General features: G+C 43.0%; 1 protein-coding gene across 1 annotated transcript in view; it reads right to left on the bottom strand.

Moving 5' to 3' along the window:
- dph1 (diphthamide biosynthesis 1) overlaps positions 1 to 26,113 on the bottom strand; it is a 63,154-nt gene that overhangs the window by 15,491 nt on the left and 21,550 nt on the right. The window contains exons 4-7 of the mRNA XM_069668591.1: positions 11,645 to 11,766; positions 6,456 to 6,610; positions 3,352 to 3,473; positions 671 to 739 (exon numbers count right to left, since the gene is read on the bottom strand). Coding sequence (XP_069524692.1) covers positions 671 to 739; positions 3,352 to 3,473; positions 6,456 to 6,610; positions 11,645 to 11,766 — 468 coding nt within the window. The remainder of the gene's footprint in view (positions 1 to 670; positions 740 to 3,351; positions 3,474 to 6,455; positions 6,611 to 11,644; positions 11,767 to 26,113) is intronic.

Here is a 26,113-nt window from a genome sequence, read left to right as displayed (position 1 = left end):
GGCCTGATGATGAAAGCCTTTGCATTTGCAGTATTACAGACTGGCTGTCTGTGGTGACTTAAATCACAAGCGGCGCCCAGTTAGTGACACGTTTCCATCACCCAGCAGTGGTTGGTCTGCCAGAGAGGGTAGGCGGAGCTAAGCGGCTGCTTTTCCGGTCTCTGCAAGTGTTGCGAGTAAACAGTAATCTACTATGGCTGAACAAACAAAGAAAAGATGGATGACTACAGATACAACTTCAACAATAAGTGAAAATCCAAAGAAAAAGAAAGAAATTCGACGCTCAGATGCAGGCAAACAGTCTGAAAAGGAAAGCGACCGTCAGCGAGGAAAATCAAGAGTTACAACCGGAGCCAACCGTGGACGTCACACATGCAGCACTGTCTGGATATCTGGGAAGTGTGCTCCCGCAATTACCGTTTATCGCCATAGGTGACAAAAGAGAACGAAACCGAGATCTTCGAGATTACAACTTTAAGTATAAATTAATAAACTTTTCTACTCAAATCACCAACTGCTGCAGTCAGATTACTTAATTCTATTTACATTTCAGCTGCTTTTAATATGTGTGAACAACAGTGCTGTAATGCTAATAACAGACATTTTTATAGATGAAAACAGTTATAAATATTATGAATTAAAAAAAAGGTGCCATTTAGTTTCACAGTACCTGTAGGCAGGGATGTCTGGGTTTGCGATCATGATCGACTCCAGATGAAATCTTCCATCTCCCAGATAACTACAGAAAAACACAAATCAGTTCAACATTAGCAGTAAAGAAAATAACTTTTATTTGTGGAAAGCAAAAAAACCCTCAAAACCCCAGACAATCAAACTTTATTGAGCAGCCATAGTAAATGTATCCTATAGTTTTCCTCGCAGCTTTCCTCTGGCTCTATCTATAAATCCATTCCTCTCTGCAGCCTTTTTACAGACGACCAAAGTGTTACCAGGCAGAAGCCTTGAGGCTGCAGTGCAGGGTCTGCCCAACTCTGCTGTCCGGGAATATGACCCCAACGATTGGGGCAGGCTGTTTACAGAGAATGCAAGCCCTTCCAATTAACCCATGCTCTGGCGCTGGTGCATCACCAGAGGGCCAAGCGGAGGGAGAGTTCACAAACCATCAGAGCAGAGGCGCTTGTAGGTGCCTGAAAGCGCTCTCACTGGGTCAGGCTGAGAAAGAGTCCTGCTGTTAATTTGAGTGGGCTCAGGTCAGTGCTCCTACTCATTACTGTACAGTCTCAGTAGGCCTACTGGGACAGGACATGCAATTAAGCCCACTAATTGGTCAGCTTTATGAGCAGCTTGGAACATGCTGTGGGTGGTTGCCATATTGGATACCTGGAGACATGTCTTTATTTATGAGCATGTGTGCGTGGAAGAATCCTTGTGTGTAACATTGAAGGACAGCACAAAATGAACCCGAGCAGAGCCTCTGCTGCACATCTTCTCTTTGCTTAGCAACATCCAAGGCCTTCATATAATTATGTACGCAACAATAAGTCTGCTGCACTTTAGCCACGCTTGTCCTCAGCTCTCTGTAGCTTTAAGAGCCCAGTGTGCCCTGCCTACAATTACAGTGCTTCCATCTGTGTTGTTCTTTGTAAAAGTGCTCTCCCAATAATGGCAAAGCTTTTGCATCTTTGTGTGATGAAACACCGTATCTATACATTCATATTGTCTTATTGGTCTAATGCGAGGCCAGACCTGAGTGGATGCTGCAGAGAGAAACGTCAGACTGATCTGTTCTTATAGCTCTTTTCAAAGCACTTTCAAGCTTTTAAAACACACTTTTCTTCATTAGAGGAATGAGACACACCAGGCTCTTTCTAAAGCTTCAAGACAGACCTCAAAGAGTAATACACCACAAGCCATTCTCCATAGCGCTCAAAGAGCTGAAAGCTTAAGTAAAACGCAATTACAACTAACATTTTTTAGGGCTCTGACTCATTCCCAATTTATGTAAGATAGCAAATGTTACACATGAATTCATTGTTCTGGGAAGGTGAGGAACAAAAAGTGTGTACTGTTAAAAGGAGCTTGTTCTGTGCTGTTTTTTCAAGGATAATAGATGATCAGGTATCTCAAACCTTTATAGTATTTAACTGAGGTAAAAGAAAGCTTGTTAATCGAGGGAAACAATTGCTCAGTAATTTCGCTGCAGCCTTCAGAGCATAATAAAACATTCCTTCCTGAGAGGTTTATGATGACAATAGAAGAGTGGGCTTTTTTTCTATAGATAGAAAAAGAGAGAGCGAGAGAGCGAACAAGGCAGCCTAATCGATTCTCTCTCCTATCTAACCCCTACACACATCAAAGACAAAGCACATCGGATTAGTAGGTGAAGCACACCCTAACCCCTCCACTTCTCTCACATGTACACACACTTAAACACACACTTCTCTTCTCTCCCATACGGCCTGGCTTACCCGTATAGCAAAGCGCGTCCTTGTGTAGCTGTTTTAATCTGGTGCTCTGGGAGGTTTTAATCACATGGAGTTACACTAGATGTGTGCGGATCAGACATACGGGGTGATGCACCTCGACATCATCATAACCGGGGAATTACTTCAACTCACTGTGCACCACAACGCATCGGATGCTGCCTGCTGTAGAGCCGCGCCAGATGTACTGTATGGACAAAAAGTGGCTGCGGAGGTGTTGTTTATTTGCCTGATGCTGTTACTTTGCCAGAGCGCTCTCTTCCCTGCTGCACAGGGAGGATAAGCATCACTTTGATAGTCTCACTTGCACGGCATTTATATTGATGCGAACATAAACGCTGAATAAAAAGTCTTTTCGGATACATGCAGCTTCATACTGGATTTATCATCTTTTTTTCTTCCATTTGTAGAAAATGAAGTGGAAATAAAAACTATAAAAAAGCAATCATACAAGCTGCAACGAATTTAAAGACAAACGGTGACACAGTTTATCAATCGTCACCTTGAACGCACCGCAGCGGATGTCACGCTTTCTGAAAACATTTCTTTCAAACATGGAAATTTTGCAACTTTTGTCGTGGTTGGTTTGAGAGAGTCTGTCTGGCTTTACACGAAAAACTGTGCTCGTTGTGAAGGTATTTTTAGTCCTTCTGTTGCGTATCAGCATCTGGCTGTTTCCTGCTGCACATAATAGAAGCCTGGCACACACACATCGCCACATGTCACAGCTAGCTATGTCTGGTGAGATTGGCGTGACGCCACACTGATTATTCCTCATGTTATAGGGGGCACAGCGATGGCAGGGGTAATTTTAGTAGCTGCGAGTTGAGGGGTGTGGATGAGTCAAAGCTGCTTGAACCTGGGTTGAAACTGTGAGCTGGCAGACAGGAGGAAGTAGCTTTCTTACATTATGGCGTTGACATGACGATCCAAGCGAGGAGAGGTGCAGCCCAGGATTTCTCCAGGTGACAGGGGTCGACACTGCGGGACCAGCATATCGTACTCTGGCTTGAGAGCTGCACTCACAGCCTGCAGCAAGGAGGAAGGGAGAAGTATAGAGATTCACATGTTTGACAAGATTACCTGTAAAACTTTGCCTTGTTTTGGAGAAGTCCAAAGTTTCAAACGACTCTCAAAACAAGCTATAAGGTAGATGATGTGAATTACGACAAAGAAAGTGATGATAGTCCATCCATCCATTATCTATTCTGCTTATCCTGTTCAGGGTCGGGGGGGGGGGGGGGGGGGACTGGAGCCTATCCCAGCTGTCATTGGGCGAAGGGCAGGGTACACCCTGGACTGGTCGCCAGTCAATCACAGGCCTGACACATAGAGACAGACAACCTTTCCCACTCACACCCACACCTATGGGCAATTTAGAGTCACCAATTAACCTTACAAGCATGTCTTTGGACCGTGGGAGGAAGCCGGAGACCCCGGAGGGAACCAACACATGCACAAGAAGAACATGCAAACTCCGCACAGAAAGGCCCACCTAGCCCACACCAGGGTTTGAACCTTCTAGCTGTGAGGCAACAGCGCTAACCACTGCACCACCGTGCAGCCCATGTGATGATAATAATGAATTCATTTTCAGTTGACACATTATCACAACCACTAATTATCGCAGCTGTAGTTGACAGCAAAACAGAAACCACTGTACTGAGAAAAGCAAAAAAAGGTGTGGCCACACTTTTCTTCTCATGGTGTTGTTAGCAGGTCACGGTGTTACGAGAGGTACAATCTCGGATCCCATTGGCTACAATCTGAAGACGATATAGCCTCTGTGGACAGCAGCGAGTGATAAACGACTTCCAGTCAAGACTTCCTTTTCCGCATGCTGCATTGTTACAGAAAAAGAATCCGTTTTTCTTGAGATTTACTTTAATTAACAGGTCTTACCTTTGCCTTTTACCTCTGCATCATGATGCAGATTAGCAAAAAGTCCTCAAGAGGAGAAGAAAACTACTTTTAAAATGCTCATTTGTTGAGCGGCGGTCGGATCAATCATTTCTGATGCATTCGAGGAAGTCGGGAAATCTAAATGTTGAATGGATTGGTGACACCGCGTCAGGGAATTTATCTCAAGTTGGATTTTTGATCTAGAACAGATTGTGAGCGGTTAGCATGCGGGTGTCTGTTTTACAGAGATTAATAAGAAGGTGAATCATTGTCAGAAGACGCTGATGGGAGCCGGGATGTCATTACGGGCGCATTACGTTCCGGCTGCTTCTGATTCTGAGAAGCAGGTTTTACATTTCTGTGTAGAATCTGTAAATAGAGATTAGAAGAGGTATGGAGAAGAAATAAGGGAAAGAATGGATAATTACAGGAAGTAGTGGAAAAAGTCTTCAAACAGGTCACTGATAAAAAAAATTTAAAAGTTTGGAAGCCATCAAATGCAAAAAAAATCATGCTGTTTATTTTCACACCTTATTACTTCTATTTGATGTTGAAATATAATTATAGGACTATTATAATGAACACCTCCAGATCATTTTAAGCTTCAGCATGTCTTTGTAATTATTTCAAATTGTTTCTGTCTTTTAATATGCCATTATTATTAAATGAATACGTGAGCAATACTCTACTTGCTTTGCGTTATTGCTTTGTATGTGAGGTTTATGTTATTATTATGATGTAAGCTGTCACTTCCTGCCTGTTAATAAACATCTTAATGTGCCAAGCTTGAAATGTTTCCAGTGCGGCGGCTGATCCAAGTCATTTCTGTGTTTGTGTTGCCACTAAGTGCCTGTATTTATGAGAAAAAAAGTGATGGCATTTTATTCACTAAATATATATATATATTTAGCATATCTATTTCTATCACTTGTCTACATTTGGAGGTTTCCCTTCTTTCTTGCTGACTGGATGCAAACGTGACAGATAGAATATGTATGTGGAGGGAAAAAGAGGCAGTAGTTAACAGGAGGCAGTGATGCAAAGGACAAGAAGGTCAGATAGCATTAATCTGAAGATCTGTGATCATGAATGGGTCGAGCATGACGCTGTAACTATGACAAATGCGGCTCCTCATGGGTTAAATGTGTGGATTAATGATTCTGAGAGGCACTGTGTACCATTATGTTCTGTAGTAATACAAAATAATAGCAATAACAAAGGAAATCAATATTCCTACTAAAGAGAGAAAAATAAACTCAAGCAAAATAAACTCTTCCAAAACACCTACATTCATTTAAGCACACGAGAAGATGAGAGAGCAATAATTACAGCAGAAGAATAAAAGAAGAGTTTGTGTGCTCGGAGGTGGAAGGATAAATTGAACGGTTTAAGGCTAATTTAAGGAGGTCCACAGGGAATACAGCTGAACTCCCAGCTTCTCCCGCCTATACTGTGTGACCTCAACAAGCCTACACACCATAAGACATGATTGAAATGCAGGCGCGCATGCGCACACCACACAAGTACAAACGCGGAGACGTATACACACATACACACAAACACCCCAACGTTGAATCCGACCCCCCAGCAGAGCGAGGTTTAAAAATAACAGTGGTTACATTAGCGAGAGTGCTGCTGGTTCAACGCAGCAAATGAGAGCAGCCGAACGCATTATAGAACACTGAGGGAAAGCTTAATACTATAGCTGCTGCCACTGCTTATGTAAAGAGCAGAGATAAGCACGACGCTGCACCGAGAGGCCTTCCGAGTTCATTCCACCTTTCAAATCCAAAATAACCGCGGCCGGGTTCCTCAAACCCACACTTGAACTGAGCTTAAGTGAGGAGTGCGGGCTTGTTCAAAAAAGCCAGGAAAAGTACATCGTACAGAAATATATATATATTTATAAATATATGTGTCTGTTCCTATACTGTACATATAAAAAGACTTGACTGAGGCAGAAAATACACAAAAGTGACAGGAACTATTCAGAGTGAGAAACAGAATCGCTCCACGTCAGCTCTTCCTGGCACAAAAATTGGACTCAGCTTCACACACTCACACACACACACACACACAAAATCAGAGACAGAGCTGGTGCTTAATCACCTGCAGCGCTGCCACGAACTGAATAGTGCTGACGAGCGCCAGAGATTGTCCGGGAGGGAAGTTGAACTTGACCGTGTCCAGGAAGTGCCCATTGTCCATCTGGATGTCCACAAACACGTAGAGCATCTTAATACCTGCAGTGGAGTCTATGGGGACTGCAGAGAGAGAAAAGAAAGACAGATAAATAATTCACTCTGTTATGTCAGGTTAGCCTGTGGCATATACACTATTGATGCCGCCTGGAACATTAACACGCAGCACGTGTTCGGTGATATGCGGGAACACACTACATGCACAGCATAGCTCGCAGTAACTGTGCGATATAACTGAAAGTCATTCAGCGTGAATCTCCGACACACGGAGGAGCTGATGCAAAGACCTCAATTATTTAGTGGAAGGAGAGGGACACATGTGATTGCTATTAACGCCATTAATTTCACAGGCCATTTACGACGCACCCGGGCCACGCGAGAGACGTGCCGAGTGTGATGCTGAAAAAGTAGGCGAGGGGCCAAGAAAACGTTGCGGGAGAGAGCGCGGATGAGAGAGAAGAATTATCTTTGCATTGATCACTATAATTAGTCTTCCTCGTGTGTTGCGTTCAATTTGCAGATCAAGAGGAAAGGGACTTTCTCTTTTTGTTGTTGTGATCAAGCAAATGGGCCATTATGGTGCAAATGTTTTATGAGCATTCGCAGCTTACTTGATGACCTAGATTAAAGAAGCAGGAACGGCGACAGATGAAAAGAGGGTCAGTGAATAGAGATGGGTGGACTGGGAGAGAAGGATGCTGTGGACACAATGGATGGAAGGCAGATAGGATGGACACCAGGAGTAAGGAATGATACATTCCTATTTAAGCAGGCTGGGTAACACTGAAATCCAATATGGTGGAGTGGGAAGGTGATTTAATCATGTACTATATAAATTCCGAAAAGATAAGGCATGGAAGAGAGGATGAGTGGAAAAAGTAATGGGATACTCTAAGCGCGTGTGTGTGTGTGTTTGGGGGATGTGGGGAGGCTTGTCAATTAACTGGCAACACAAGTGATGAATGAGCTCACATCTCAGCAGAGAGGGAAGGCCAGGAGATGGATAGGGATTTAAAAAGGAGGGCCTCGCTGCAGGAGAAACCAAGGAGTTAAATATATCATGAGGCTAAAAAGGGTTGGACGAGCGGAGTAAAAAACCCGTCCTGAGACTAACAGCTGTCTGTTGCTTGTTTATAGGCACTCCCTAAACCTAAAGGGCAAAGAAGAGTGACATCGATCTGTGTTGCGCATTAGCATGGTAGCCTGAGAGCACTCAGACGCTGCAATCAGAGACACAGTCAATGTGATGGACGGGACTCACTTCCACCTTCAGTGGCTCTAAACATCCGTGTGTTATGGCAGTGAGGTCACACGGCTTATTATCGCCCATGTACACAAATAGAGAGGCAGATTCATAACAAGTGGGACTGAGGCAAGTTTTGACATCATGGTTTACCTGGCTTATTAACAAATCGATATGTGCTAACAGGTTCCTTTCAAGGTTGTGTGAGCGAATGATACGGCAATCATTTGGGTCGTTTACCTGAACTAATATATGTCAACTTTGACCTCCCTTCATGGTAGATATGGAAGCTTTCTGTGGATGAAAATAAGACTTTTGTCCCAATTATGATTTGTAATGTTTGTTATTTTAGATTTTATTTGTATGAAACGAAATGGATTAGACACACACTTTGAAATTAATGATGCTTGTCAATGTGTCCAGCATACAAAAAAACATGATTGGTATTTGTATCATTGTAATAAAATAGCAGAAAGTAATTACCAATGGTTGGTGAATTGTGACTGCACTCTAAGAGAATCTTAAAGAGGTTTGACTGAGTTCTATCGATGTCCCGACCAAATGTATTCTGTGCATATGATTCTTGAGTCGTCAAAATCTGGAGCGATTCAGTGTATCAAGAAAAGAACAAAAGTTCATCCATCTATCCATCCATGTTCTTCTGCTGGGGTCTGGTTGCCGTGGCAGCAGGCTAACAAGTTAGCCCAGACAACGTCCCCAGCAACGTTCTCCAGCTACTCCTGAGGCCTTCCTAGGCTAGGTGGGATAAATAATCCATCCAGTGAGGTCTGGATTTACCCCTGTGTCTCAAGAATTAACGTAAAGTTAAAGGAGCAATTCGCCATGGAAAAAGCCACTGTCAGTCAAAGCTGGTGTTCTCTGTAATCGATAGAAGTGATAATATTTGAAATTGGTGCCGCAACTGTGGAGAAAGTTGTACAAACACCTTGTAGTTTCGCCCATTCTACATTCCTACAACACCCAGAGTGCATTGCGCCCCTCCCTCTGAAAGAAACAGCCCAGCGCGAGACGCTGGAGTGAAATACTACCGTTTTCGCTGCAGGCGATGGCTCAGAGCGGTAGAGAATCTGAAATACGACAAGAATATACCGGTGGGTCGTCTAAAACATCTTCAGGTCTGCAGTCTACATTTCAAACCTGACGATTTTGAACGAGACATGACATCGGAGGCGGGTGTCCTAGATTGAGAAAGTGAAGTGTAGCGAGCTCCCTGGCCTCCACCACATAATGCGTTTTACGTAGTCTTGCAGAGGTTTTCCAGGGCCCATTGGGGAAGCGGATAGCGTCCTCTAAAGGCACAGAGCCAAATTGCATCTTTTTCTACCATAATGGCATTAGCTCCCCATAACTGACTGAGGTTGAAAAATCGGCCGAACTGGCCCTTTAATTCTCAAAACTGTTTTGAATGTGTTCAGTATAAAAGTATAAATGTAGCTTTTTATAGGGTACAATTGTGGTTCATTAGATGTTAGAATTTTGAATCGTACATGTGGTGAGAACTGTTAAGAAGCCTGTTATTTAAACCCAATTGTCATGCTGGTCTGCTAAGTACCACAGGCTCAAACTAGAGTCCATGCCTTTTGTACATTTTGCTCAAACTCTTCTAAGGTGACTTATGCCTCCAAAATAGTGAGTCCTGCTTAAGATGTGACACTTGCAGGTTTGGCAGCCGGCCTGGCGTACCTGCAAGTTTAAAATAGACCTGATGAAACGTGCGGAAATTAAAAACGAGTTTGGTTCTAGTTTTTAATTAATTCTAGCTTTTTTTCCTACTCAATGCCAACCTTTTTCCTGGAAAAACCTTGGTGTTTTTTTTGTGCAGTTCCAAAATCAGATCCAAAAATGTTCTGTAAACCTATCCAAGGTTAAATTATATTCACATCCCCCATACCAACAAATACTATTACACCTATAATAACTTGGCTTTCTGGTGTTGGCCATCCTGCACTAGATGGAGTTCCTCTATGATGATAAGAGAAGAGATAGCACTGATATTCAAAAGCGAATACCTCAGAGGAAATGAAAGGAGAATAAAAGGAGAGCAGCACACACAGTCTCTCTGTGAGTCAGTCAGAAAACAGGGTCTTTAATCTCCCACGGGTATCTGACACCTGTGAAAACAGTGCACGATGTCCTCATGACGAAGGTCAGGAGCACATACATGCTGACACCCTTACACACAGACTCTTTGGGAACCTGGAGTTCCATTCAATTTGTTTAAAAATCTCTCAAATTAAACTTCACATCAGATGAAGAATTGATTTTTGGTGTCTTTATCGGGTTCTTCAGAGTGTAAAAAGAAGTATGTACACCTCTTTTGTAAGCATACACACTCATAACTCCTCCACAAATATCAGATAATAAATGTTCCCGCACACACAAAGAGAAAGCAATAAAAAGCACACGCAGAGAGCTTTCCAGTGTATTAAGATTCTGTTGGTCATTGCTGGTATTTGGGAGAAGGGAGCTTGTTCTGGCAGGGATATATCAAAACTATTGATTTAGCATTTCCTCCCATGTTCTGTAAGAGACAGACAGCGGGGGAGAGGCTGAAGGTCCTCCACAACTGCATGAGCTTTTCAAAAGGACGACTCTAATGCATGTTCCCCATTGATCCGCTGGCTAAATGTGATGTCCGGGCTCCAAAGGTCTGATATGCGCTTCCACACTAGAGCTGGACGGGATGCACTAACTAGCGACGTTTTCCGTTGATCAATGGCTACGCCCGTTTGTCTGTCTCTTCGTGCTCTGACTTCCTCTATCCTGCAGCACTCTCTCTTTAGGTACTTGCTCATTTCACATTCCTCTATGGGGTACAATATGCATGCAGAGTGAGAGAGAGATGGACAAGCCGAGCGGCAACATCCAGGGCGGAGAAATGAAGCTAAAGCAGAAGAGCCGAAAAAACTGCAGTTCCTTGAGTGGCCACTTGAGGCTGGCTCCAAAAGTGAGTCAATCCTCATTAAGCCCGATATTAAATGCCCAACTTTAAAGCAAGAAATTAACTTGTATGCAGCCTGGTAAAATATATACTTTCATATGTCGGCAAACTAAATTCGATTATGGCTCAAAATTATGGATAATTAGGGGCAAAGCAGCTTTGAGTGACGGGCTGATGCTAGCTGCCTGCTTGTCCCAACTCAGCTAATTGAGTCACTGAACTTAAAGTGGGGGTATTATGCTGTTTCACACACACACATCTTTAGGTAAAAGTATGTTGGAGTAATCCCCAGGCTTCTCAGCTCAGTCTGCAGGCTGCTGTGAACGCCAGGTTTCACACAGGTTTTTCTACACGCTGCACTTTGTGACGTCACAAAGTGCAGCCTCAGCAGGCTTCCGAGAGCTGGCCAATCAGGAGAAAGCAGGCTTGTAGGGGCAGGGTTTCTTAAAAGGACAGAGCTGACAGAGTTATTTCTTTTAACTGTAAATTATGCTAAGCTACTACACAGGGTGAAATATGAGGCTTGAAATTAGCATAATACACCCCCTTTAACCTTTTGGCCATGTTTGTGTTGATGGGTTTTTTTTGTGAATTTTTAATGCAAATGTTAGAAAAACAATATGTCCTGCTGTTTAGTTTACTGCAGTAACAGGCCTTCCAAGAAGTCCAAGAAATTCTGGAATTGTTAATGGATATGTATGCACTAGTAAGAAGGTAACGGTTTCTGCGCTACACAATTAGGGTCTCTTCTGGTTCCAGAAAACCAACATGGGAGAAGAAATGCCAAACTTGATGCTTCCAAAAGACAGTCGACAAACTAATTTCAGGTGGCTTCGTCCATTATTTGAGTCTATGGGGCAAACAGGCACACAGGCGAGTAAAAAAGACTCACTGAGACAACTGTGGCCATAGTGCACCATGAAGTCAGCTCCCAGGGCTCGGGCGGTGAAGTCGTCCACGCAGCACGCCCCGTACGTCACGTCTCCCATCACGATGGTATCTGCCTCCGTGAACCTGCAATGTACACACACACACACAGATGCTAATCAGTGCTGTCACAGTCCATATGCACATCCTCTTGGTACCACAGAGATCAATACGCGTAGCATGCCAGGCACGGTGTGATTATGAGAGAACTGAATGAGATCAATGCCCATCCACTTGCTACAGATAGAGTACACTATATAGCATCTGACAGCGTTGTCAGTCAATGACTGACTCACAGTGTATCAGGCTGACACACTGCTGTTCTTAAGCTCCTCATGACCAACGGCCAAAGTGTTCAAGCTGTCTGGCTGTTCGAGCCCTACCAGACGAGGGTTAATGGGTCATCGGTCAGCCTGGCCACAGACCGGAGGATGCTGCATCTCCGGTCTGGATTTACAGCATATCTGCCTGGTAACAGCAGAAAGCGCCTCAGCAACAGTTAGTGTCTGCAGCATAAGAATAAACTATTCAGAATAGATGCTCTATGCCACAAGTAGGTTACGAGAGTGAAGCACAGAGCATGTAGGCCAAACGCTCCACTTTGTGTCTTTAATGGAAAATAAATTCTTGGTCTTCTTGAAAGGAAAACCTCCAAATTACAAAGGCATCGGTGGACCCAGATCTGTTAGAATAAATAGCCAACGTTGAAGAGAAAAACATGCTCCGTCTTTTATCGGCCTTTATGGGGGGATAAAATGCTAAATAAACCCATAAAGGCTAAGTGAAATGAATAAAGTCTCAGAGTAACAGGGAGGAAGTGCAAATGAGCAGAAGCTCGAGGCATTGCAGGGGAGGAAAGATGGGGAGACGAGGGGGTGGTTGCAAATGGTGGTTGTTGCCAGGTATTTGTGGCTGTATTCTGACAGATTTAGGCTAGACAGAAGGGGGAGAATAGAGATGAGACGGAGGGCTTGGGGAGAAGAGGGAAGTGATAAACAGACATGGCTGCACACAGAACAGCATCAGCAGCAACCAATACATTCTCGGTAATGTGTCTCCTGCTGCCCAATCTTTCAACCCACATCCACTCTCTGTTTATTTCTCGCTCCGCTCCTCACAAGGGGCTTCACACAAAGTTTCTGTTTAGCCTTTCCTCCCTCATTTTCTCTGATGGAATCTCTGGTTTGCACTCTCTCTGGGCTCCTCATCATCGTCCCCTAGTTTTCTCTGTTGTCTCTCCCTATTTCCCCGTCCCCTTCTCCTCTAATGGCCGCTCTCGAGTGAAGGGCGGCGCGGGCCAGCTGAGCCCAGGAAAACACACACAGAGCAACATATCTGGTAAATAAACATCTGCCTTTGGAGATTTTAATCAATTACCCCTTTCTCTTGACAAGGTGTTGAATTTGCAGGCGAGTGTACGTGTGCGTGCAGCTGACAGCAGAAAGGTAATTATGGCTTACTGAAAATGATATAATCACACGGCTAGTTTGAAGTCTGTGGAGTCGAGCGCTAGTTTGTTCATTCGCCGCAGCCCATTGTTCTCTCATTGCAGTCCGTTGACTTTGTTTGGAGTTGCATAAAGGTGCACCAACCTTTCAGCTAAAAATACACAGCCCCCCCCTACTTGCAAAATGAGACTGAAATCCACTGCAGACCATGCAGAACAATCTGCAATTCAAAACAGAGCACTACAGAAGATTATTGTATCTAATCAGCCACCTATCTGCCAGAAATACCATTATCACGTTATCTCTGTTGGCAGTGCAGTGCATATCTAGTTATTTCCAGAGTGGCTACACTGAAATTTCATGGTAATAAATGCTAAGAATGCGATTAAGAGGCCCCATAAGAGATGCAACACCGCTGGGATATCGGCAGAGTAATTACTGGGCAACATATAGTCCTGCGTCCCTCTGGGAGAGAGCAGAAGAGGAAAGGAGGAAGATGGAATGAAAAGTGTCTCAGTGTTAATCAAATCCTATTTCTAACACTCGCTATCTCACACAGGACATGCTATATGACTGCTGGATACATATAAAGCACAAATGTCCTCCTCATTTCCATTTCTTCCTCTCTCTATCTCCTCAAACCCTCTCCCGTCCCACGTACACTCGCCCTCCTATCAGTGGTTTTCCTGTTTCCTTCTGTATATCAGCGCTGGGTTTGGCCTCGTCTCGGGGTACTCACTCAGTTCAGCCATTCCAACTGAAATGTCATTAAGATCTAATTAAGATGTCAGGGAAGTTTGTGAGCTCCATAACGGCCCTTGTTAATTAGCTCTTTAGCATACAGCTCAATATGTGTGAGAAATTGCCAACAGATTCCAATCGTTGTTATAAAAACCTGTGTGTGTGTGTGCTGCAAACAGGAGCGTAGGATAATTCAGCAGTATACATACGCTATATATAGTGCTCACACCCTGCTTTGGATGTAGCGCCAGCTGATTGTATCGCTGTTTATCAACAGGTTAAGAAGCTGATATCTTTATATATATAGCATCAAGCTCCCCTCCATTACTGTCCTCGTAAAAGCAGAACTCTTTCCCTGCCCCTGTCCTCTGGAGATGAGATACTGTTCTGACTTTGACAGGAATTTCTTCTGATGCCGACATAAAAGAGGAACTTGTTGGCACCAGCGCTTTATAGTTTGGAGATGATGCGGCAGACAAAGAGAATAAAAAACTTCTCCAGCCTCGGAACCAACCCATTAGCACTAAAAAATACATCCTTTTGCAGATGACACTTAACTGTTGATTTACAGCACACTGCTGACTTAAACCAACAGGCTTTCACTTTCTCTTTGAAAAACTTTATATGTGAGGTTTCTGTGTTTGGAGGTGTGGGAGGTTGTGGGTAATTTTCACTCTGAATCTCAGCTTTACTTTTTGGTCTATTAGCCTGAGAAACATAGTTTAAAAAGACCCTTACAAGGACATTTTTATATTAAAAAATGCATGAAAACACAGTATGCTCATCTTAAAATTCCAATTCTCTACTTTGTGTGGTTTTGCTGAACTACAAGGACAGATGTTGCATTCCAATATATTGAAATATATTGACTTTTTCAGGCAAAATTGTCCAGTTGTGAGTTTGTAGGAGTTGAATTGTGCCGATGGTGGTGGTAGCACTTGCTACTAGCGGACTGACTAAATCTGAAGTAACGGTTATTCAATTCATATATTTCAAACATTCATACCTGGAGGGTTCTCCATTACAATATCAGTCTTCAACTTCAACTGTTGTGTTTCAGAAATCTCTGAAGACACACAGACACCGCTCTGTCAAAGTCTGAAGCTTTACTCAGACTCTCTGAATCCTTAGTGGTAACCAACTGTGGCTTTAATTGTCAGCTATTATGATAAACCAGCCTTGTGCTAATTAACTACAGCAAAGATTCTAAAAGTTTAGACTCACTGGCTTCAAATGAAACTGAGTAATTAAAACCAATATGCCAAACTCCCCTCAAAACTCTTTGAGGGGAGCCTTTTTTTATGTCTGGATTATCCTCTAAACAATTGTTATAAGATGTCATTTTGTCATTGATTTTGTCAGTATTAAAAAGTTATAAAATTAAAAAATGTCTCCAATCTATCTCCACTGTATCAGCTAAGTCCTTGCCCTAGAGCAAGGCAGAATGTGGGAAAATGTAAATGCTTCAATGTAGAGAAAGACTTCGCACATCAGTTTCATAAAACAGATGTGTAGGAAATAGGGCTGGGCAATATGACAATATTGTTCAAACAATATGAAAATGTCTGTTGTATGTGTTTTTCTATATCGTCTCTATCGTGATGTCACAAAACCAGAAGCTGACAACGCTTTACGTTCTAATCCTTGCACGTGGGAGTGAACCTGGAGCGAACCATAGAGGGAGGCGCCGTTTATTAACATGGACATTAACCTGCAGAAAAGGTGAAAATGGAATCTCAGTACTGTTCATTTGTCATGTGTTTAATTCACACAGGATTATCCAAAAATAGGCTTTATCTTGTGGTTATTTCAAATAAACTAATTATTTGTTAAATTTCCAGAAAACATGATATATGGTGATACATATCGTTATCCAGGTATAGGATTAAGGCCATATCGCCCAGCCCTAGTAGGAGAGGAAAAAGTCTGCTTTATACATTGCAAGTATTGCAACGTTTCAGTACTGGACCGTCATCAGGCAAACCGATGAAGATCGAGTTCCGAAATGTTGCAAGCAAATTAATGTATTTTCTGCAAGTTGGACAGTGTGGGGGAGTTTACTTGCAAAAATGTAAATGCTTGACTTCAAGCAATAGAAAACCGGAATGTAGCTATGGTAAAGAAATAGTACCCTTAGCTGATGTTCAGCCAAGCCCCTTAAAGAAGAATAGAATTCTCTAACAAGCTGCATTAATGAAACTTGTAGGCTTTCATGCCAGATTTGCTTGGAAAGTGTGGTGATTGTCAACAAGCCAAAAACCGGCAACAACTGAACTTTTCATCTGCTACATCTGGTGGATTAATCCAATTTGCTAATTTGCTCATTTACATGCTCTCTAATTTCCCCACTAATTCAATTGAATTTGTTTAGCTGTAACTTTGCCCGGAAAGCGCTAAATGGTTGAGCAAATGACTGAAGCTTTTCTTAGCTCCCCAGGTTTGAAAGTTTTGCATCCTTTAAGGTCTACAATGGACGTTACATGTATTTGATGAAACCTCAGTATTTGCCTTCTGCCTTTATATGATAGAAAGTTATGACAGGGAATATCAGCAACAAACCACGTGTTACTTTGGCAGCAAGAAGAGTTAGTAAGCACAGTCCTCTCACAAAAGAGAGCTCTGGTTTAATCTTCAGCCAAGGCTCTTTCTATATTAAGTTTGCATGTCCTCCCAGTGGGTGTGTGGGTTTCCTCCAGTGACCTGAGTTTTCTCTCTTACTCCAAATACTTCAAATTGTTTCGTGACTGTAAATTGTAAAGGATGGTGAATGTGTTGACGCTGATTGCAAATCTATCCAGAGTTATTCACAGCCTCTCCCTCAGTACATGGGACTATCTTAGACTGCTCTCAAGGCACACTTTATTTGCTAATTGTTCTTCTGTGTTCTGTTTAAAGTACAGAAAATCACACTTTGTATAAATCAACTATAACACCCCTTTCCCACTAAAATAAGCGCATTGACGCACTTTTTCCACATTGCCAGTGGAGTATACTCCCTTCGGACTCTTTTCTGCTGCTTCACCATCAGACGTCACAAACATGCCGGAAACGGTGGTCACGCTGTCGCCTTATTTCTTCCTCCCCTTGGATCAGAAGAAGCTCTTTCACCTCGCTGTTTTGCCAGTGTTGCTGGATCTTGCACAAAACAAAGAACAAATTTGCCCGTTGTATGTTGTTCTTCTGTATTAACACAACAGCGGCCTGAACTTCAATGCGCGTCATAGCATCGCGCCGGAAAGGGGTAGGAGATTTGAGCGTCGACCCGGGTTTTGTGTTCCCATCGTTGCTGATCAGAACCGAGATCACTTGTCCCGTGTCTGAATCCAGATTGTAGCCTTTGCCATTAAGCTAGCTTTTTTGACGATTGGGAAAGCGGCTTAAGACAAAATCCTGCAGGATACGGCCTACAGCATCAGGATCTTTGAACATTATAGCCCGTGGGACGTCAATTTACACTGAACAAAAATATAAACTAAACACTTTTGTTTTTGCTCCCATTTTTCATGAGCTGAACTCAAAGATCTAAGACTTTTTTCTATGTACACAAAAGGCCTATTTCTCTCAAATACTGGTCACAAATGTGTCCAAATCTGTGTTAGTGAGCACTTCTCCTTTGCCAATATAATCCATCCACCTCACAGGTGTGGCATATCAAGATGCTAATTAGACAGCATGATTATTGCACAGGTGTGCTTTAGGCTGGCCACAATAAAAGGCCACTCTAAAATGTGCAGTTTTACTGTATTGGGGGGGTCCGGGGGGGTCAGAAAACCAGTCAGTATCTGGTGTGACCACCATTTGCCTCACGCAGTGCAACACATCTCCTTTGCATAGAGTTGATCAGGTTGTTGATTGTGGCCTGTGGGATGTTGGTCCACTCCTCTTCAATGGCTGTGCCAAGCTGCTGGATATTGGCAGGAACTGGAACACGCTGTCGTATATGCCGATCCAGAGCATCCCAAACATGCTCAATGGGTGACATGTCCGGTGAGCATGCTGGCCATGCAAGAACTGGGATGTTTTCAGCTTCCAGGAATTGTGTACAGATCCTTGCAACATGGGGCCGTGCATTATCATGCTGCAACACGAGGTGATGGTCGTGGATGAATGGCACAACAATGGGCGTCAGGATCTCGTCACGGTATCTCTGTGCATTCAAAATGCCATCAATAAAATGCACCCGTGTTGGTTGTCCATAACATACGGTGGTCTGCGGTTGTGAGGCCGGTTGGATGTACTGCCAAATTCTCTGAAACGCCTTTGGAGACGGCTTTTGGTAGAGAAATGAACATTCAATTCACGGCAACAGCTCTGGTTGACATTCCTGCAGTCAGCATGCCAATTGCACGCTCCCTCCAAACTTGTGACATCTGTGGCATTGTGCTGTGTGATAAAACTGCACATTTTACAGTGGCCTTTTATTGTGGCCGGCCTAAGGCACAATAATCATGCTGTCTAATCAGCATCTTGATATGCCACACCTGTGAGGTGGATGGATTATCTCGGCAAAGAAGAAGTGCTCACTAACACAGATTTGGACAAATTTGTGAACAATATTTGAGAGTAATAGGCCTTTTGAGTACATAGAAAAAGTCTTAGATCTTTGAGTTCAGCTCATGAACAATGGGAGCAAAAACTTATATTAATTATTGTTAATGTTATTTACATCTGGCATTTCATTTTTTAAAATTGCAGCCGAATGCAAAAATAGTTATTAAAGCTGCTGTGAGGAACTTTTGGTTTGTGTTGATTCTGGCGCCCCCTGTGGACAAAGCCGTACCTCTTATCTCTATGTGGTATTTAACACAAAATCTCATCCTGCTTTCTTTAACAGTCATATGTATCACTCACTTTAAATTTTTGTCACTGAACGTGTAAACAAAGGCAGCGTGCGGCTAATCGCCTCGTCTGACACCTACCCCCCCCGCCAGCAGTTTCAGGCATTAAAAATAACTTTATAGAAATAATAAATCTTGTCACTGATGGTCTGGTTTGCTTTTGTAGCTCATATAGAGTAATCAAAATTAATTTCAGTCTGTTTCATAACCACCAAAAAACTCCTCACAGGAGCTTTAAGTTAAACAGAGCTTAATTTTTGTCTTTATACTGTTTAAATCCTGTTTATACATATCAAAACCTCAGACAGCTCCCCTTGACGTGTTCGGAAGCGCTCAGGGAGCATCTCGGCTCACGTTTGCTTCCCCTCTTTTGCCACAGCGTGCTACGAAGACGTGATCTCCCCAAATTAAGAGAACCTGATGTGCCAAAACTGTGTGGGCTCCCTTAGATTATCCCTTTAGCTGCTCCTGAGCCTATTTATAATATAATGAGGAGTGTCAGAAGTTTCCAAAAGATCTAGAGCTTCTCTCATGCAGTTGGCTCTTCTTCAAACAATCGTCGCTGCCGTTGCTCGAAGCTCAAAATGAAACAGATGTCTCAATAGAAAATGACTTTTAACTGTGTTTCTGGTAAATAGGGCAGAGATTGTCTAAAGTTTTTTATGAGAGTTGAGTAAACATATTGGAAGCTTGACTAAACCCCTTGTATGTGGTTTAAAGTCTGTGCTTACCCTGGACTGTAGGTACAGCTGTTTAACTCAGTAAGAGTCCTTCGAGAGCTCACCTTCAAAACAAAAATATAGTTAATGTCATAGAATATTATATCAAGGCAGCTTTTGTGTTACTTACTGTGTATCAAATGTTAACGTTAACCTTTGCTTTACCTTGACTTTTATAATGATACTGTGAATACTCGGGGAAATAGAGGAACACCAGAATTTGAGGCGCAGATTTAACAGAAAGAGCAAAACACTGAATAAATATGTTGATTTATTTAGGGGGGAAAACAGAGCAGCTGTAAGCCATAACACAAACACAAGCAGACTTACTTGACTGCCTTTGTGCATGTTTGTGCGCGCACATTAGAATGATGTGAATGAATGAATCATTGTGCAGCAGGAGAATATAAATGGGTAGGGGGATTAACGAGGGCAAAGCAGCAGTTTTTCCGCTCGTGAGGATCTCGTGAGTGCGAGCGCGGCTGTGCATTCAAAATAAATGTTTCAAATGAATAAAGCCTGCTGTGATTTTTCCTTAAACGACCCTGGTGAGGTGAATATACGGACAGGGAGGATTAGACTAAAGCAGAGGCACTTTTTTATTCCTGAAAGAAAAGTGTGTATTGTTACCGTCTCTGTGGGCAGCTTAAGACGAAGGTTGCAGCACACTCCACAGCAGGTTTTCTGTCCATACGACTGTGCTGCCAGTGAGATTTTTACATCTGAAGTCTAATAATAGCCGAGGTAGCAGACTGGTCTCACAGGAAACAAAATGACAAGCAGGTCAGCGAGGTGGGTACAGGTGCAGCAGCTCTGCTCTTGCACAGTTGCCACTGATACACTGCGGGCAGACAGCTCAAATGAGCATATGTGGCGCGTTTGCATACCAAGTCACACCATTCACTGCCACTCACACACACACACACACATACACACACACACACAAGGACACAGGCTCACCTTTCCCCGTACACAAAACACGTGTGAATTATTCCCTCTGTCAGCTAAAAGCTCATCTTTTATTCCATTACATTTCAAACATCCGCTCCCCTGCTGACACATTGTGCGCCTGTGAGTGGGCTTTGGCACGGGGCACGGCACATTGGCCCAGGAAAAGAGGCTTCTCCCAAAGGTGGCTGTGCAGCTCAGCAGACATGAACCCGCCGTTATTTCCTCGATGAACGGGTTCAGTTGAGGTAAATGAGGAGAGAAATAAAGATAAAATCAAGAAGAAAAGAAAGCAAAATTAAATTGCGGAGTGTGATAATGATGAGCGGGGAGAAAAACAAGAGAACACGTGAGTTAAAAAAAGAGGCCGGGCACGAGAGCTGATCTTCTCATGAGACCGTGAAAGAAATGTGGAGACAGGTTGGAGCAGAGATTGAAAGAAGGAGAAAGGGGTGATGAGGGCATCAAGCAAATCTGATATCTATAATCTGCTTCCTGCACATATAACGCAGAAAATAACCCGACAAATGCTCCCTCCTATTTGGCACGGGGTGCGCGGGGCAGCAGGATTAAATGATCTCCTCTCCTTGTCTCGTCGTGTATATCTTCCACTCTCCCTGGTTATTTCTTTACTGTCATACTGACACAGAGTTCCAGGGCCGCCTGTCTCCCACAGAAGAAACCCGGGGACAAAACCCCCCTGTAAAATATGACGGTCTAACTGCAGTCATTGAACATCTGCCAGGAATGTGTAAACAGAGCGACGTGAGGCTGCGAGCGCGGGTTGATGCTCAGACAGATGTTTTCGGTAATACCATTAGATAATCCTTTAACTCCCCGAAAAACAAGATCATTACTGCTATTTCTGTGAGTGTATCTCATCTATTTGTCATGGCATTTATTCAAAAGCCTGAGCCATGGGTCATTATGGAAAAGCCTACAGCTTTATCAAGATAGAGCCCTGAACTGCGCAGCATAGCAGAGCACGCTTTAAAAGAGCTGCAATCCAATTTACCAAACAAGACAAAATGATGATATGGCAGCACTTAACACAAGTGACTGCTGCTCGTGCTGATATTGCTCTAGGAGGTGAAAACTCAGGGCTAGGGCCTGCAACCAGGAACAGATGTAATCTCTAAGATAAATAATAATAACACAGAAAACTAAATCTAGTTTGACACAGTGGTTATCAGATCTGTGAGCGTATAAAGACAGGAATCAGGATAAGAGAGCAAAGAGGACGATAATGGGGGTATTAAATGCTGCTGCGCCTCTGCAAGCACAGAACACTAAAGCTTCCTTGTTGATGTGTTTGCTGGCGGAAACAATTAATGCATCTGTTTTAGCCTTAGGTAAACTAATCACACCATAGGGGGTCATGGAAAGCCCACGTGTGAATACTGGTTTTAGGGACTACTTTAAAGAGCCAACAGCATTAAATATTCATGTCTAAATAAGCAGGAATCAAAATAAAAAGGCTCAGTTATTATTTATTAGTTCTGCTATAATCAGTTTTTCAATATCAACAAGAAAACGGTATTACCATGTGTACTGGAAAAGGGGTCATTACTTGTGAAAACCCCAAAATGATTTTCCCTGACTCAGCCGCTGCTCTCCCCTTACAGAGCTTTTAAACAATGTTCAGCTTGTTATTTTGGTTTTCTGGCCACAAACTTTTACTGTTTTGGTCACTCTTTCCAATCTGTTATGGTTTATGACCAGAGCTGCCAAAAGGTCTGAAAATCGGACCGTGGTACATGCCTAGCACCGAACATCACAGTTGTTACGCCTGGTGAGCACCGTGGAGCATTTAGCAGCTAATGAGGCAGTTAAACAGAAACGTCTTTTCCTCACATCAGACTTATGTTCTTCAAGAGGCCACAAAAACAACTCCAATGATCTGCTGGATGCGCAAATTGGCAACTGTTTGCTAACAAGTTGGCCATATCAACTTGTAAAGGTGGTAATATGTCAGAGTTGTTCTACAATTTGTTTTTACTGCTGCCTAGTGGCTAAAAAAATCAGTTACTGTAGGTTTAAATATCCAGTGAAACAGCTAGCTTAAAGTGGTAATCTCGAGGATCTCAGTTTCGTTCTCTTTGGTGGCGATAAACAGTAATTGCGGCAGCACACCTCCCAGATATCCAGACAGTGTTGCATGTGTGACGTCCACGGTTGGCTCCGGTTGTAACTCTTGATTTTCCTCGCTGACGGTCGCGTTCCTTTTCAGACTGTTTGACTTCATCTGAGCGTCGAGTTTGTTTCTTTTTCTTTGGATTTTCACTTCTTGTTGAAGTTGTATCTGTAGTCATCAATCTTTTCTTTGTTTGTTCAGCCACAGTAGATTACTGTTTACTCGCAACACTTGCAGAGACCGGAAAAGCAGCCGCTTAGCTCCGCCTACCCTCTCTGGCAGACCAACCACTGCTGGGTGATGGAAAACGCGTCACTAACTGGGCGCCACTTGTGATTTTTTCAGCGAATGTCACCACAGACACCCAGTCTGTAATAACACTATATACTGCAAAAACAAAGGCTTTCATCAGTGGGCCATAGGCTCAATCACTATTGTGTTACCTCATTTAGCGATAGATAGTGACTTAACAGACATTTATTTACATGAAAACCTTCAAGATTATTACTTTAAGGCTCTTTGATTCAGTATATTAACATGTTTCCATTAAAGGAGGAAGCTAAGGAGGGACTTGTCAGGGATACTGATCAGCATTTAAAGTAGCCAATAGCGCTGAATGGGGGCGTAAGGGGCGTAAACATGTATACGTGCCTTGAGTGCAGGATGACTCATCACATTTTTTTCAGGAAATGTTTAACTATCATCATACCAACAAAACTTTTGTTAGGTCAGGTACTGGTATATTGGTGACGATCAGAGCAATATTGATATATTACATAAAAAATACATTTAAACATGTATCTTGATTTCACAGGAACTTCATGGGAATATTCAGAAACTATTGTGCTTCACCAGGACAGAATGTTTGTGTCGTTCATTTCCATACGAGTCTGAAGTGCATCCTTTAAAACCCTTTGATGCAACCAGATGAAAACACTCGCATACAAATTCCAGCCTCGAAAACAATATCAATGAAATACAGTACATCACTTCCTTTATCGCCACAATCCTCATGATTTAAGTCAACTCTTTTCTTGTATTGATTGATGGGGTCAGATCTATCTAATCCCACTTTCATTCATCCCTAAGGCTTCCCCCCATCGTCTGTCAGGCGGCTCCCTCAAGTCATTTCACAGTCTCTTCCCTCTCCTCTTCATTTTCACAAGCTGTTTGACTCCTTTCCTCTCTTCTTCTGCTACTTGTCATAATTTCTCGGCGCTGCTGTCTATCATTACATCTCTCACTTAATTTTTGGGACCGCCTCCTCGTTATGGTTTTTTTCCCAAAGCTTGATGATTCAGAGAGGGTCCCGGTGATTGAGTTGTCCTTCATTTATCCTCTAACAAAAAAGGACGCTCTCATATTAGCAGCTGTTGTCTCTCTCGGTGTAGTTACAGTAATCTGGTATCACTTTGAAGAAAATAGGTCAAAATATGACGAAAGAGAAGATCATGTTTTCATAAAATCAAAGCAGCTGTTTCATGACTTGTCCTTTACGAGCTGTATATCGGGCTGCTTTCACAACACTCAATTATGTTTCATAAGAGAGCGTAAAATGCTAAACAGCAGTTCTCTATGTTCATATAAAACAGAGAGACATTCAAGTGTACAAGTTCAATAACCCTTTAATACATTTTTTATGCTGTTTTCATTCTTTCCAATTTCCCCTTCGTCCATCCCCAATTTGTGTCCTTCAGCTGTGCGAGCAATGTCAGCCGCCTTACTTTGAAAAGGGACATTTTAAAAGCATATGTAATATTCCTCCAATAGATTCTTTCCAGGCTGCGCATAATATTACACTGCTCTCCAAGAGTGCAATTACACGGACATGTGCCTGGGCCTGTGCCATCCAAAATGAGAGCGATAATGGCCGGTCTGAGAGGTTGTGCTGGAGACAGAACAGAGGGGAAATAAGGAATGTAACCTTCAGCATTAAGCATTGATTATCTGTTCTACACACTGGTGAGAGGAGGGAAAATATGTTGGTATCATTACTTTATAAATTCAGTGTATTCAGTCTAACAATGGTGGCCTCTGCACAGTTGGAATGGACCACGCTGCCCTCATTACTATCTCCATATTTCATTCGGAAGTCGAAGGCCAGACATCACGAACACATCCTCCATCCGGCTTGCACAGACTCGTCATCTTTTTCCTCTTACTGTATCTCTAGATGGAATCAAATGTATTTTCATGACAGCTCAGGCAATTTCCAAGGTGCTATCTTGCAGAGATATCACATGACACAGTGTCAGCACCTACCAGGGGTTTGCAGTCTGCCTGGACATGATGCCTCCCCCCCCCCCCTAGATGAGATGTGATTAGCAAAGATAGATCCGGCAGGTCCTCCAGGCCTTTGTCCGTGAGGTTGGACGTAGGTTTGGCTGATCCACTTTACACTCTCCCATAGCAACGTGTGACATCACAATCAGATTCACCTGAGAGAGCGTATGTGTCACATCATCGCTAGGAGGTGAACAGCGTCAGCTCTGACTGAGTTTCCCTCTCTTAGCTTGCTCTCAACTCTGACGTACTGTAGGTTTCGTTTTGAAAAGAATGGAGTTAAGCTTTTGCTCCTTGCTTTGTACCACATAACAAAAAATATACAGAGAAAAATGTTCTCTAAATAATGGGAAGGAACAGAGGCAGGAAGTTTAATCTTTCCCTTCTCTGATTTAGCCTTCCAGCATGTCTCCATGTCTTCCTCTCTAGCTGTAGGTGAAGATGAAGGGGAGCAGAAGAAGCCGACCTATGCTGACAAGTTTCTTCAGGGTTTGCAGGTTGTCGCCGATGATGAGATACCCCTGAAGTTCAACATGCGCTGCCGGTGGGCAGTAAGGGTGTGCCTGGTGGGAGACCTCATTAGACAGCACATGTCTATACAATTGAGCTGGGAGCTCATATGTAGAGGACTCTACGGGTTTTTGACCTCATCTCTATCCGAGTTAGGTATATAGAGTAAAAATGGCGGTGGTGGTGTCTCTGAGGCACAGCTATGAAATTTGCTCTCCGGCCACCAGAGCGGTCATTTGAAGTGGTTAGAGGACCTACAGGCTATTTCAGCTTCCATTTGCATGAATTGCAAATGAGTAAAACTCTGTTGGATATTCAGCCACATCTATTCCAGCTACAATTTATATAGCTGCAAAAAATAATGCAGTGGAGGGAGGCCAAGGCTTTCAATAAAGCACACACCCGGGAATGTATTGCTTAAATTGACTTACTTACCATCAAGGCAGCATGGACATCCACAACAAAATAGTGGGAAGTGCCCTTACAAGAGGGTTAATCTGATTTGTTTGTTTGTGGTTCAGGGGTTCTGAAAATCTGCGTTTTTTTGTCCATTACATTGACAATAATTCAAGATGGCTGCCAAACAAACTCCACGAGCCATTCGTTTAGCGTGGCTTCATGAATAATTCTCCACATGGAACCAGAATTTCCCTGCTAGACTTCATAGGAACACCTCATACATGAGAATCTCACATAGCCGAAAGCAGAGAGAAGTTAAAGGCATACACAGCCATGATGCACATATGCACATACCGCACATACATTATATGCTGGCACACGGACACTTTCACTCAGTCACTAACACCCAGATCT

This window comes from Semicossyphus pulcher, unplaced genomic scaffold (genome assembly GCF_022749685.1).
Source record: "Semicossyphus pulcher isolate SPU_LCO1_2020_fin unplaced genomic scaffold, fSemPul1.0.p SCAF_19, whole genome shotgun sequence".
NCBI lineage: Eukaryota > Metazoa > Chordata > Actinopteri > Labriformes > Labridae > Semicossyphus > Semicossyphus pulcher.
Note: the sequence above shows the minus strand (reverse complement) of the source record. Positions and strands in the feature narration are given on the sequence as shown.